We start from the raw sequence: 15930 nt of genomic DNA, 5'->3' as shown, positions 1-15930 counted from the left end.
ATCGCTAGCCACGAGTAAAACCGAATTTCCTGTTTTGGAGCGTGGAAAATGTGTTATATAATCCAGCGAAACCACTTGGAACGGGTAATCTGAGGGTTTCTGAGCGCCCATAGGAGCTACTTCATTCCGGTTGGTAGGTTTAGAACTTTTGCAATCATCACACTTTTTAACATACTTTTTTACATCACGCGAGAGCCCTGGCCAGTAATAATGTTGCCACAGTCGTTGAGCCGTTTTTCGAATGCCTAGGTGGCAACCTGTAGTAGTATCATGAAACTGGCGTAGAAGAAACGATCTATTTGTTTCCGGAACGACAATCTTCCAAGCAAGACTAGTATCAGGTGTCTTGAGAGGCTCGTAACGTTGCAGCTGACCGTCAAGTACACGATATTGAGGAAACTCGTTAGGTGAATTCTGAACTTTTTTTTTCAAATCTACGTACCATGGATCGTTTTTATCAATATCAACAATATTCACGGCTAGTTTTTCATCAGTACCGCGCGGTTGATCCGGTATACGCGACAAGGCATCAGGGACAACATTGAGGGAACCTTTCCGATACTGGATATCAAAATCATAAGCGGCCAAACGTAGCGCCCAACGAGCCAATCTTCCATAAGGATCCTTGAGATTTTTAAGACAAGTCAAAGCTTTGTGGTCGGTACAAACAGTAAAATGTGAACCCTCGACATAGTGGCGGAAGTGCTCTATCGCTTTTATAACCGCCAAGCATTCTTTTTCGGAAGCACTATAATTTTTTTGAGCCCCTGTTAACTTTTTACTCATAAATGCAACCGCCTTTTCCTCTTCACCGATACCCTGGCAAAGAACCGCACCTATAGCAAACCCACTAGCATCGCATTCTATACGAAAGGGCTTGCTGTAATCCGGGATAGACAAAACTGCAGACGATACCAAAGCCGACTTTAAAAGAGAAAAAGCGTCATCCGCTTCAGACGACCATGAGAATTTTTGGCCTTTTTTAATCAAATTTGTCAGCGGCGTGCATATGGTGGCGTACTGGGGAATAAATCGACGATAGTATCCTGTCATGCCCAAGAATCGCCTGACTTCTGTCGTAGAACGTGGATGGGGATAGTTAACGACTGTAGACACTTTATCAGGATCTGTGTGCACTCCTTCTTCGTCCAAAACATAGCCGAGGTATTTTACACTGGGAGCACAAAAAGCGGATTTATCTTGGTTCACAGTTATGCCTGAATCTTTCAGTCGATTACCGACCTCTACAAGCATCTTTATGTGGTCATCGAATGTTTCTGTTGCAATCAAAATGTCATCCAAAAAGGTCCATACTCTTGGCTGTAAATCATGGCCTAAAATTTTCGAAACTGCGCGACTCATACAAGCGGGGGCGTTGGTCAACCCAAAGGCCATAACCTTAAATTGAAATAAACCCCGACCGGGGATGGTAAAGGCAGTCTTACAACGGTCTGACTCTTTTAGAGGAATTTGCCAGAAACTATCACTCAGATCAATAGTTGTCAGATATTTAGTCCCTTCAATTTTGCTGAAAATATCCTCGATGTACGGCAGGGGATACGCGTCTTTCTTGGTCACTTCGTTAAGTTTCCGCGAGTCAAGGCAAAGACGAACCTTCCCATTTTTCTTTGGCACGCAAACGACCGGGTTATTCCATGAACTAGTAGAAGCTTCGACAACTCCTAGTCCGATCATTCTATCTAACTCGGGATAATACCTTTGTTTTATGGGCTTGGTCTCACCGGTGTCTATCTCGTGCTCAATTACTGAGGTACGTCCTAATTTACCCTCAATAGTGAAAGCAAAAATTTCGATGGCCTGTTTTAACATTTCCAGCTGTGTAGTCGACAAATCTTTTGGTTTAATTTTGTGAGGCAAGGGATCTTCCACAGAGAGGGTATCACAGAAACATGGCTTGATTCCGAAGGCGTTCCAGAAATTGATGCCCAATATCAGTGGCTTTGATATAGATGGAACCAGGTGGACCGGGAGGACTCTAACAACGCCTTCAACTTCAAAAGGGACATTCAAGTAAGAACAAGAGCGATGCTTAGTACCATCTGCTGTCGCAACCACTAAACTTGAGGGAAATTCCTGGAGTTGAAGCTGCTTAAGTCGCCAATCCTCATGGGACCCTGCTATGGTCACACTGGCACCTGAATCCAGCAATCCATAAAATGGTTTACCAAAAACTTTAACTGACAAATAGGGACGTTCATCTCCATCTACCCCGACCGAAATAACACAAACTCCTGCATCGGGCAACTCAAAAGTGGATTCCGGACCAGAACTGCAAGAATCTTCGCTTAACAAATCGGAATTTGAATCTGTACTTTTACAAGCTGAATTCGATGGCATTAATTTCGACTCTGATATAAAAGCACTGGGAGAAGAACACTGAAGATCGTAACTTACAGGAAGGGCATGACCTTCCGCGCAGCAATGTCGAGGGGTTGAATCACACGCGAAACTGCAGCGCTCCTCAGTTACTGCAATTTCGCTTGCTCGTTTCCCGAATCGGGACGATGTTGATCTTTATTTGGACAATTCCTCACCGTTGTATCTTTTTGTCCACACTTGTAGCAGATCAGACTTTCTCGAGGGAAGGGACACTGCTGCAGGAAGTGCTCAGTAGAGCCACAGTTCCAGCAATTTCTAAATTTAGTTGAATTTTGTTCGACACCGGTGTTAGTAGACGTTGCTTTATCAACTTTATGAGGCGTGTGCTTGGACTGCTTCAAATAATTTAATTCATAAATATTTAGGTCATCACCCACATCACTACTGTCTTTAATTTGCTCATCAATTACATTCAACCCTCTCACACGACTGGGTGCTGAAAGCGAGGGTTCAAGCAAGCACGAAAACGGCATTCTTCGGACAAACTTCCTCCTATCCATTAAGAACTTTGCAGACTCAATTTATCTGCAAAGGTCGACCAACTCTTTAACTGACCTCGGATCTTGAGTAACAACTTTTTCAAAGTAAAATTGATTAAGGTTTTTTCGTAAGTAGAATAATTGCTGCATTTCACTGAATGGAACCGAAATCCACCGGAACAAAAGAGACATCGGCCCTTATTCTGCGCCGCGCGTGACGTGATGATTGTCACCTCACCTCGTAGTCACCGTGAGATTTGTCACCTTATTCCCGGAGTCGATATGGGTAAAGTGACAGAGGTTCATTCTTAGTGAGTGGTCAAATGAACACACCTGTCAAAATGGTAGAATTTAGCTGGTGCTGTTTTGAATTTGCTCTCGCTTCGGATTTTCCGAATTCGGTTTTTGTGTAACGGGTTAGAATTTTGGTTCGAAAATGGCCATCATCGGATTGTACGGCCACAGCAAGCTGCTTGAGGATAATAAACGGACGATTTGTGCGAGGTAAGTAGAAATTTTGCTCATCAAAGCTGGGTTCGGATCTGCATGAGTATTATTGCCGAAAAAACCAAAATCAGATGCCGACGGCTCCGAATAGTGCCGGTTTATATATTTTCCCCAACCGAGGTTACCACCGTGGCATGCCGGAAATTGCAGATCCGAACAGTTAGTTGATTGTGGCGTACTGATTCTTTAGTAATTGATTTTATTGTTATTTTTTAGATTTGGAAAAGTGGTCGCAATTTTAGAACTGAACAAGAACTTACAACATGACATCGCCATCTTCGAGGCTGCGCCACAGGAAAGTTGTATTCCGTCGAAAAAGCATTCAGCCGATTTTTTATAAAAACTGATCGAGGCCTGTGTTGTATGTATCTTAGAAGGCATCACTTCCCTCCACATCCCCAAACTACCGACCGACCAAACCAAACTTTCCGATGCGAAAACGCCATGACCCAAGAACGGAAATAAGCCGGAAAACATTGGATTTGCGGACCAGTTGAGGTGGAACAACAAAAGTAATTTTTTTTTACATATGTCGGGAAAGGTTTCGAGGAAAATAACAGTGAAAATAAACGGACTAACTGCTAATATTTTATTTTCAAAGTGTTCGTGTTTTCACGTTTTCACATTTTGCAAAAAATCAATAAATAAAAAAAAATACATATTTGCTTCCATCTTTTCAAAACTATTATTCTTTATCATTTAATTAACTATTTAAAGCCTTTCATTCCCATGTATATAAATTTTCTGTTCAGTTTCTTTTTCGTCACAATCTGAAAAAGTACCGACAATCCTCATCGATTGCCGAATTAGTTCAGCGAATCTAGATTTGTTCGTGAAAATTATTTTTAAAATGGTCATACTTTAATGTTGTTGAACTTTTAGAGCCAATTTATTCCCTGTTTCATAAATTTTTCATTGAATTCCTTTCTCGTCGCCACCTGAAAAGGTACCGACAATTGTCACCTAAAATCGTCACCCGAATGCGACGATTCTCACCCACGGTGACTACGAGAATAGGGTAAGAACTCACAAAGTTCATCCGAAGTGACGTTCCTCACCTAAACCGACTGCTGGAATAGAGTGACTTGGGTGACTCTACTATTGTCACGTCACTCGAGGCGCAGAATAAGGGCCATCGCCGAATTATATGATGCAAAAGACTCGTCTTCGCCTTGCAGTCGAGTATCAATTTCTTGAAGAAGCAATTCGTCGTAGTGGGGGGGTAAATATTGCTCCCTGAATTTTCTTTGGAAGTCTCTCCATGATTCAAATCCATAATATTTTTCTCTGTACCACCTTAAGGCAGATCCTTGAAGGAGATGGAAAACCGAAGACAACATATCCTGATCCGACACTTTTTCCGCGTTTTGCAAAATGGAAACCGAATCAAGAAAATCGTTTGCGCTTAGACCTCCTTCACCCGAAAAAGTTAATTTCCACTGGTGAACAGGTTTACCATTTGATCTGGTTTGGGACGAGAAGGAGTTATTATGCTGCGAAAAATCATTGCGATATGAACGGTTAACATCACGATTCAGAAAACTTTCAATGTTATTGATAGAATTGCTTAATTGCTCCAATTTTTGAGTGAGCGAACCGATTTCGCTCCTATCGACTTCACCAATTTCACAAGATCGATTCACACCTCCGGCAGGCGTGGCATTACTATTGCGCGACCTATCATCAAGAAAAGTATCTCGTATTGGTTTATCACATGTTCTATCGTAAGTTGTAGAATTGGCACAAAAACGGGTTTTACGAACTGCACCTGTATCACACCCCGGTGTTCTAAGAACAGAATCGTAAGGCGGTAATTCCTCACCGTCTCCAATTGCAACTTCAACATTGATTTTATTCATGATTTGATTTACGCGTTTTTCTAAGTCCCCAACCGTTCTGTCTAACTTTTCGTCCGTTACTGTATTTGCGTCGCTGATGTCTAAAGCACTCGCACCGAATTCATCGGGAAAGTTTTGTTGCAAGTCCTCTGCAAGGCAACTGATCTGGATAGCTATCGTTTCCCTATCCCTTACAACAATATTATCATCTGATGAGATACGAGAGGCGCGCTGCTGCAAATGGTAAAGTTGCGAAATATAGGGTTTAACTTTAACAAAATCTTTAAACATCAAAGCATCAGCCAGAGAAGGAATCATTTCTTCCAAATATTCATGCAAAATTCGGATCTCCTGCTCAAAATCAGTAGCAACCTCTGCTTTCGGAGTAATGATATCCCCCCTCTGTTCTTTGCAGATAGTTTGATTTAAAATTTTTATTTTCAATCCATCACTAAACGATTTCGAAATTTTTCTTATTGAACATTCGTAATCGAATTGTTCAGGAAATAAATCAGTGACCACCATCGACATATTTAAGCTGTATTAGTGGAATCGTAAGGCAACTAAATTCAGATTCGAAATAAACAGTTCAAAGAAAAAAAAGAAGATGACTTACCACCAATGAAATTTGTTACCTTTTAACAACACCGTGAAACTTCCGCAACAATCCAAGCACTTTATTATCCTGAAAATATCTTAAACACTTCAAACTTTTGGTCTTAAAACTCCCAACCCACAATTTTGATTGCAGAATATCAAGAATATTCTCTTAGTCTTGTTTCAGCTTCGACTTCCGAAGGAAATCGAGACGCTACATTTGGCGCCCAACGTGGGGCTCGAACCCACGACCCTGAGATTAAGAGTCTCATGCTCTACCGACTGAGCTAGCCGGGCTGGGTTTGGATGCCAAAACGTATAGGCCGTTAACTCCCGAGATCGTCGTTGACTCGATTCACAACTTGCGCGGCACGTACTACTACGGCGAATTTACGAGGGAAAATACTTGAAGGCAGTAGGATAATAACCGCCTTACTCCGATTTACTCCAAAATGCAGCTTATTTTACAAAAACCGACCGAACAACTCCAGGATCAAAAAGCTAAGACCTCCAGGTTTTCTTTTTGGTCTCCAAGAAAACTCCATTTTCCATCCTCCCATAGAAAAGCCACCTTTGGTAGCTCATGATGACTGTCAGAATAACGATAAGTTATTCTGCTGTCCTTATGGGTGGAATTTCCATTTTACCGAAATTTCACCTCTCAGCACACAAAGATCCACTCCCAATAAGACTGACATGATACATGGTCAAATTATGCATTGGAGATACTACGGATATTCCCACTTTGCCTACTACGGGCCGTTACAAATTTTTATTTTTGATATTCTTGTCAAAGTTTTTTTTTTCGACCACGGGGGGAGCACATCAGCCAGTACGTAAAGCGTGACATCCTCAACGCGAATCCAAATTACAGTAACTGCTGAAAATTATACTTAAAATGTTAAAATATATAACGTAAAAGAACGATAGAAATGTAATTTATTGAAATAATGAAAATTGTTGAATAATCCGCTTAACCTGAAAAAGTAAGATAATCAAATACATGTAGTACACAGTTGAATCACAGAAGCTGGGAATAAAAATGAAGCTGAAAATGAAATACTACACACGGATCAACACATTTGACTTGTTTTACGATTTAATTAAATTCATACACAGCTTAAAACTTTAAAATTCATATAATGAAATTAAAATTAACAAGGGCAATCAAAAGTTATGTGAAAGTAAGTAAGGAACGAAGTCACCTGATTTTCATTATTCGACCATATGAATCTGCTTCTCATTGTCGTAAGCACTTCACTATCATTACCCGCACGAAATCATCATTCTTGACCGTACCGCTTCATTGAATCGGACTTCGATCAACCGCTGTACACAATTTCTCCTACCCCATTCTTTCTCCTTTCTGTTCTCCCAGTCACCAGCTAAATTCTTATTTATTCTCCCTTTAGCTCTTCACGTCTTGTTTTTTTTTTCTCTCGGCCTACTTTTCTAAATCCAATCATTTCGCCAACATAACAAATCAGGCTCTAGGCACGGTCTCGGATCCAATGTTCACACCATCAATGTATGAATGAAGATTCCGCAAGAAAGGGACTATCAATGAACACTTTCGTGAATTTCATTAAGTATTTTCACAAGTTTCACTTTGAAATCGATCGCGTTTTTATAACCGTCTCATACTCCTTAAAATGATTACACAGACTTTTGCAAACAAATTTTGAAATTTATTTCCTATAACTCATCCCCACAACCGGCGTCAACACCCTAGCATCACTCAATGTGAATTTTCGACCCGAAATCGCCATTATTGGAAGCTCCAAACTTTGTTTCCCATTCACATGAAATGTCTTCGACACTTTAAGTAGCACACTCCCAAATTGAATCAAAACAGTTTATTTCTATTAAATTTTGGAAAAAAGACTAATATTACATCGAAAAAAGTTTAAAATTGCATCTTTTTTCAATTACACTCAAGAAAAAATAGATCACTCGTGTTTTAGATCCCGTGTATTTTTAGAAATTTTTTGCTGTGTGTGGAATAAAATGGTTATGTTGCATTCACAAATGGTCAAATAAAAACAAGCGTGATGAAATCTTTCTAAATCACTTGTTTATTTACATTATTGCATGTACTGGTCTCGATATTTTAAAGTGAAAAGTGTTTGAATAATCGTCTAAAGGTATTTTGTTCACGTGAAACATCGAAAAATTAGTCGATAATAGACTCCATGATATATGAATTGATTTTATGTTGATTGAACTAATCGTTACTCTTCTGTTGTTATTTATAAATTTCCTCGCAATTTTTGTTTCATTAAGATTTGAGTTCAATAAATAGTGGCTTGTTATTTCAAGGATATAATAAAAATAATTGAATATCAAATATGTGTAATTGTTCGGAAATATCTTCCCAGAGAAATGATATGATTATGCATGTATGTTCAAAACGTTCAATACGATTGCTGAAGTTTCGTTCATTGTTACTTTTCTTATAACCTTAGATAAGTTAACAAGAACTATAATTGTGATTTGCTCACTTCTCACTTAAAAGGACCATTACTTTTATACATTGAAACTACATGTTTTAGAGTGTACAAATACAATTTGAATTACCAGATTTCATTAATATCAATTTGGAGTTATGAATAGATAGTTTCTAATTTATGTATTTAAGTTTATTTTGTCAATACGTTTAATTTCAGGCTAAAACAAGCATGATTTAGTTTAGAACAATAAAGCTCTAAAAAGTTTTTTTTTGCTTTGTCGTGTTTCAAACAGCCACATTAATCGCATCCTTATCAATGGAATGTGCTAAGGGCCCAATATCTGGAGTTTGTCGTCTTTGCTTGACACGTTATATCGTGCCGGAAATGATAATCCTTAATAAAAATCAGCAGTATGTTGTAGAAATCAAACAAATCACTGGAATCAATGTAAGTAATACCTTTATTTACTCTCAATAATCCATTTATGTTTGTTCTTGCTTTTAATTTTAGGTAAACCCAATTACGGACTGCTGTATCTATATGTGCTCGAGTTGTCAAACTGTTTTGCAGCAATGCATTGATTTTCGTACAACTTGCGTTCATAACGATACTATATTTCATCAGTTGTATTCAAATGAGTTTACCGAATGTGCAGAAACGGAACTCAAACCAGAACAGCTTTATATACCAGTAGTCAAAGTGGAGACCGAACTAGAATACGCGGAAGCAAAAACCGAACCGCTATCAACCGACAGTGCAGAGGACATCGGGTTTGAAGATGTGCTTGCGGAATGTAATTCTAACTCAGAACCAGAAACAAGATCTACACTTTCCTTTGAAGCGCCGCTGAAAGTTCCAAAAAAACGGGGCCGGAAACCGAAAGGAACTCCGCAAAAAGAATTGCCAGAGACGGAAGTTAAAATTCATAAAAAGCGGGGCAGAAAACCATTACCTGGTCCAAAGTGCAAGAAAGATGAATCAAAACGACAATGCGATATATGCGGAGTTATGGTACGGCATTCTTGGTTTACTAAGCATAGAGAAATACACGACCCCAATCGAAAACTTTTCGAATGCACTTACTGTAACAAAGCCTTTCCTCACGAGAAGCAATTGAAACATCATGTTAATGCAGTGCATACACGTGCACAAAAATACGAATGCCAACAATGTGATAAATCGTATTGGCGACCAAATACATTACATCAGCATATAATAGCAACACATTCTGGAGAAAAACGGTACGTAGCAACACTTTCTAGGAAACAATGATATAGAGGGCAATGGATGTCTGGGAAAAATTTTATTATCAAATTTCGGAAACGGGCCATATACATTTCGTAAATGAGCCCAAAAACCAGACCTGTGCAAAACAATAAGAAAGCATAACTATAACAAACTTAGTCCTTGTTCAGGTTAAAAAAGTGCACCAATATTCGATTTATAACGCCCCATTTGATTTCAAAACGATTGATAGCAATGTCTACCCAGCAAGCCTCTATAATAAAACAAACAAACAACAAAAACACTCTTGCTTAGAAGATTTGAACGCTATCCTCTAGGCCACGATCAGCGTTTATGTTTAACTGGTGCGTTTTGTGCTGTTTTTCCCTACTTTTGTCCCTTTAAATTCCGATGATGAAAAAAGCATTCGAAAACACATGTATGAACTTAGTTTCACAGAAAAATAATTTCACGGTAGCTTTTAAATCTAAACGTACCGGAGGGGTCATATGACATTTTTTGAACTGCATATGACTATAACTCCTATATAGTTGTTTTTTCGCAAATTTTCTTCATGTCTATTTTTATTTTAAAAATGTACGTACTTTTTCATTATAATAATTTTTTAAAAGGTTTTAGATTTCGAAACAAGTATGTGGTAATGTGGTGAGGTACACCGGGGCCAATCAAGTAGGCTCACAACACAACAGAGTGCAAACGTTCAACTTTTCTCTGTTACAAAAAAAGTAAAAAATATTTCTTCTTCTAGAAATTGTTGTTTAGACCCAAACAAACAATCTGACACAGATAACCTAAACTTTCTTTAAATTTTTCACTAAAAACACGGCACTGTTTGATCACACACAAATTCAAGTATGTACTAGACATGAACAGTGTGTTTTTGTTTTGCATATTTTGGCTACAGAAAAGGGCATTCAAATCCGAATTTTCGTTAAAAGGTGAGTGTTTGAGACAGATAATCAAGTGAAAGCAGAAAATTTGTGATAAATTTTCAGTACAAGCCAAAAGTTGTGAAAATAATATTTGCTCTTGTCAACCCACACTGCTATATTAATATATTAATAAAAATTGATAAAACGTACCTGAATATGTATTCAATTCATTTTAGGACCGATACACTGAATCATCTATGAATTAGTTTGGAAAAAGTATTGCGTTTGCACTTTCCCAAAGATGTTCAAAACATGTTTGCATGGTAAAATTTTCAAAATGTCAAAATTACTACCACTTTTTCCCAACACCAGTGAACTTGCTCTTAGGCACTAAGTGAATCTTTTTTCAAAAACTTAATAGCTGGCTTACAGCCTTTTCTCGAAGCATGTTTAACCCTTCGTTTCATGATTTTTTATTTTTCTTTAAAAAATATTTCAAATAGTTGGAAATGGTGTGTACATCAAGAAAATAAATAAAAATTTAATAATTTTTTTCCAATTTTTCCATACATTAATTGTTACAAATTTGTTACTTTACGAAACGAAAAAAAAACCATTTTTTTCGACTTTGAAATAAATGATTGTAGCTGAATATTGTCAAAGAAACATAATTGGGTCACGCAACAAGCTTTCCAAAATTATAAAATCGGTTGAGAAACAAGAGAGTTTTAGTGGAAAAAGGGTTAGGATTCATTTGACCCCCGGCGTTATAAATAGGTAAAGTGTCGGTATGTTTAGTGTTAAAGGACCTAAAAAGGATCAGTCAGTAGGGGAGAATGAGGATACTTGATCCCTGGGGATACTTGATTCCTTAGCTATATCTCGAAACTGGAATGTCTTACAAAGATCAAATGTTCTAGAAAAATGTGCCAAAATGAGCAAAATAACAATGCTTGTAGTTTAAAAAATTTTAACAAAATAATTGTTTGAGTAATTGAACTTTGTTTGAAAAATTTCACAAAATGTAACTTGAAGATCTTTTTTCATCACTTTAAAATGTTCCTTACATAGGAAAATTATGAAAAAAATTTTTGTTCCAATGTATCAATCGTTCGAACGTAAAATAAACTTCATAATGCCATATTTTCAAAGTAATGGAAAACTCTCAACTTTTTTCAGGAAAAGTTTTCTAAAATGTTGATTATGGATACAATTGATCCCCTGGAGTTGGGTACAATTGATCCCCCTTCCAAACGGCATATTCTTCTTCTGAATTGATCGTTATGATTGCTGATTACGAAATTACTAATATTTATCCAAAAACTAATATTTATCAAACAATTGTCTGAAGAATAGAGCAAAAATAATTTATTTTCTCTTAATTATAAAAAATAGCGCCTTAAAGTATGCAATGTTATTAGCATTGAGACAAAGTTATAGAATTTTCTTCTTATGTCTGCTATAAATTGTGAAGTGGGAATAAACATGACCAAAATAGTCAATTTACATTCTATCTTGGGGTTTTGTTTGATTTTTATACAAGGATTAGGGCTTCCTGAATAAAAGATCAAGTCTCCTTCAATAGGGGATCAAGTCTCCCCTAACTTCAGAAAAATCGCAATTTTTTTACTCCCACGAAAATGCTTCTAGTTCATCAACGGGTTCAATTATCGTTCTAATTTTTGGAGCATAGAAACTTGAAGTTAATGCTTTCAGAAAATGTCAAAGACGGCGAGTTGCTAATTTTTTTCCAAAAAGATATGGTGAAAATAAGAAAAGGGGATCAAGTATCCCCACTCTCCCCTATAGATTATTTCATGAAACATCCATTGGCCAAATGAAGCTAAATGACACTTTCTTACTTTTAACTAACTTTTATCATCTACTGTATGATATTATGCAGGTACGCTTGTAAAATTTGCGATGTAAAATTCAGCCACCCATGCCATCGATTGCACCACTATAAGACGCGACATTCTGAAGCTCGTCCTCATGCTTGCGAATACTGCGACAGAACGTTCAAAGTGAAGTAAGTATTTTTATCATTCAAGAACGATAAGTTTAATATCAGAAGAGTAATAAAAGTAGGAATATAAAAAACGCCAAGAATCCATAAGCATGACCAAAGAAATGTTAAATTTGTTCACAGTATGCTTTTCGTCACTAAATAAGAAATCTAACTTTACAATTAACGACCAGTAAGGTACAACGGGGATCCAAATTTTGAAAAAAGTTTATATCTCTTTAATTGAAAGTTGTAATGTTTTGCAGTCGCAGTGTTCCGTACAAAGGTTGGCAGAAAAGTGCTTAGTATGTAGAAGTCCGACAGATTTTCCACCGATTTGACAGTTCGCACAAATGTTCGAATTCGCATAAATATCGCAGTCATAAATGAGTGCACAGTACAATTAAGTGCGCTGCGTATAATACTGTTAATAAGACTTTTTTCAACTCTAATAAGTGTTACGATCCATGGAGTTGAACAACGTCAACGCACTTAACTTACGACAAATCAACTGAAATCCATCTTGGGATCGACTAAAGATCCAGTAGATCTCCCTAATAGATCTGGCGTGTAAAAAAACAGTTGTTCTGACTGAATTCAGTACAAGAAACAAGCAGACGAACATGGTCGTTTTAAGGTTCATTTTCCCAAAGACAAGAGCTATGCCAATACTTTTAGCGGCAAACAGTACTATTGGCATATTCTTCAAACATACACTTAAAATTTATTATGAAAAATTCATGTCTTACTTATGCCAGAAAAAATGAATATTATAAATTAACGTTTAAGAAATGCGATAGCGTTATGTATAATGCTACAGCATTTCAACACATTACGGATCAAATACGAGATAACTCGTTTATTCGCTTGTCGCAAGTGTGCTACACTTAGAAGCAAAACTCAAATTCTCTCATGTTCTATATTTAAATAGTCTATGAAACTATCTTGGACAAAATTGAACATTAAGTCGTGGTATTTATTTCAAAGATTTCTGAGATATAGAGTGCGGAATTTCGGTGTTTCTCGAATTCAATTTTTTCGCGGTCCGTAATGTGTTAAGTACTTATGAAGCTTATGCAATACCAAAGCGTCTTCAAAAGAGCAAATTTAACCTGTCGCATGCATATATAATGCTCACGGCTACTCGGCTAATCCAATTATTATATAAAAATAGCTTTATTCTCCCTTATTAATACGTCAGAACGAATGGTTACGAATATATAAGTAAAAGATGTTATCTGTCTTGCAGGGGCGATTTGACACTACATGTACGAACGCATACAGGCGAGAAACCGTTCAAGTGCGACATTTGTGGAAAAACGTTTGCCAAGAGCTATAACGTTGTCATTCATAAAAAGTCACATCAAAATGAACAAGAAAGATTGGAAAGAAAAAATCAACAAGTTGAAGGAGCTGCCGCGGCACCTTTACCATTGAATCCATTTACAAATTATATGAACATGTGATTGTGACAAGTGTAAACTTAATGCGTGAATGATACAAATACAACAAATGATGTTATAAACGATATGTTTTATAAAAACCTGTAATAGATGCTTACGCATATCCATTCCATGCAATTCTTTTATTTTTGAAGTGTTCGTCTCACTGGGTATTTACAAGGATGTTTTCTTTTATCATTTTTTTTAAATTACTTTATTTGTAACGACTCATACCTTTAGGATTTAGTTCCAAACTTGTTTTGTTTGATTACAATTTTGTGCTTACATTTATTTCACTTTTTTTTTTAAACAGGAGAAAATAGATAGCGAAATATACGAAACACGTTGGTACCGGCAAAAGAACACATGAAACGCTCTAAGTCGAGATAAATAAACCTACTTGTTTTAAAATCCCCGAGAAAAAAGGAATAAAATTAGGGGAAAATGAAAACAAAAAGATTTATAGACGAAGTTCAATAGTTTCTAGGAAATGGTATATTTCGAACATGTAGTCCAAGTTTATCACATATGTTCAGTATTCATAATTTAGAAGCACAATTTTTTTCAAAGGAAAATGGGCAATTTGGTTTTTGGATGTATACGGATTAGTATTATACCAAAGTAACCATAAGCATTAAGCCATAACCCTTAATCAGTATTGTATCTACATTTCTAATGTAAGTTAGCGTTATATCAACATTCAGAATGCTTTTAGTTAAATTAAATTAGTTTAGTTTAAATCAGAATTATTAATGCATAGGAGCAATAAAAAAAAGTGGTGTGACCCGAACAGTACTTGAAGTCCGTATTTTTTCACCTACTTTATCAGCATCAAGAGTGGTCGAAATGGTAAAGGCGTAAAGAAAGATAAAGGCTGCTGCGGGACTCTCGGTTCGAGACTCATCAAAGGTAATTCATTATTCAATTATAAGTGATTTAATCACTTCTCTTTTAATAGAACCCTTCATTCAGCAGGTTGATTGATGTTGAAGATAATGATTTTATTTTTTGAATTCACACATCAATCATGATCAATCAATTAAAAAATTTAAAGGTGTTCTAAGTATGCATTGTTAATGTTTTTATACGGCTGGCGAAAAATGACGTTTTAATGGTGCTCTAATTCAGCATTTATAATGTTTATTAAAGGCTATGTTGTGATAGCATTTATTCAGCCCGCTATTTTGCTTTTTTAGCATTAAATCTGCATTATATACGCATATAGTGCAAAAATAAGCATTAATTCAAAGTTATATATGGGAATATAGTGTTGCTTAAGGCTATGTTTTAGTGCTTATGGTTACTTGGGTAAGTATGGTTCGAAAAAAAAGACTGCTATACTAATGCCTTTCTTTTTCTACGGTAGATTTATTTGGTCCTTCATTACCTGTTTTGTCTCGTAGACACCTTTACAATCGTATATTGCATATTCATACATATTTTCCTACCCGAGTTACAATTTTAGCTTTATTATGGTCAGCACAATATTGTTAGAGCTATAGTATTAATCTTCATAAAAAACTAAAGCACAATTTATACATCACCAGAACTCTTTTTTCATAGAGTTCCGTCTCACGACATAACTTGACGAACATAATTCTTAAAGCTCACTCGGTCCATATCAACCGTTCTCTAATTTCTCGGACAATCCTCATTCGCCAGATCACGCTCCACTTGACCTAACCACCTCGCTCATTGCGCCCCTGCTCGTCTTGTTCCTACAGGATTCGTAGCGAACACCTGTTTTGCAGGACAGTCGTCCGGCATTCTCGCAACATGTCCTGCCCAGCGTATCCGTCCAGCCTTCATCACCTTACTGGGTTCAACTGGGATACTGGGTTCAACATAGAGTTGCGTCAGCTTGTGGTTCATCCTTCGCCTCCACACTGCGTTCTGCTGCACGTCGTCAAGGATGGTTTTTAACACTCGTCGCTCGAATACTGCGAGTGTAGCTGGTCCTCCTCTAGCAATACCCATGTCTCGTGCCCGTAGAGAACAACCGGTCTAATGAGCGTCATATACAGATTACACTTCGTGCGAGGGCTAAGTCTTCTCGACCGCAGTTGCTTGTGGAGTCCATAGTAGGCACGACTTC

At 37.1% G+C, this 15930-nt stretch overlaps 1 protein-coding gene and 1 non-coding gene across 5 annotated transcripts in view; one reads left to right on the top strand and one right to left on the bottom strand.

Moving 5' to 3' along the window:
• The window catches only part of LOC129749366 (zinc finger protein 32-like), a 28141-nt gene extending 14175 nt beyond the window's left edge, over positions 1-13966 (top strand). Inside the window, exons 1-6 of one of the 4 annotated variants that reach the window (XM_055744328.1) lie at positions 2888-3383; positions 3603-7965; positions 8564-8718; positions 8782-9512; positions 12292-12417; positions 13643-13966. In XM_055744328.1, the coding sequence (XP_055600303.1) occupies positions 8587-8718; positions 8782-9512; positions 12292-12417; positions 13643-13859 (1206 nt within the window). In that variant the 5' untranslated portion in view covers positions 2888-3383; positions 3603-7965; positions 8564-8586 and the 3' untranslated portion in view covers positions 13860-13966. Of the gene's footprint in view, positions 1-2887; positions 7966-8563; positions 8719-8781; positions 9513-12291; positions 12418-13642 lie in introns of those variants that run through there. The other 3 variants (XM_055744327.1, XM_055744326.1, XM_055744329.1) reach the window with 3 other exon arrangements.
• Positions 6046-6118, bottom strand: Trnak-cuu (transfer RNA lysine (anticodon CUU)). The gene has a single exon. It is a non-coding gene; the product is annotated as a tRNA-Lys (tRNA).
• Positions 13967-15930: the final 1964 nt, after the last annotated feature.

Source organism: Uranotaenia lowii, chromosome 2 (assembly GCF_029784155.1).
Source record: "Uranotaenia lowii strain MFRU-FL chromosome 2, ASM2978415v1, whole genome shotgun sequence".
In the NCBI taxonomy this organism is placed as follows: domain Eukaryota; kingdom Metazoa; phylum Arthropoda; class Insecta; order Diptera; family Culicidae; genus Uranotaenia; species Uranotaenia lowii.
This window is presented reverse-complemented; position numbering and strand designations above follow the sequence as displayed.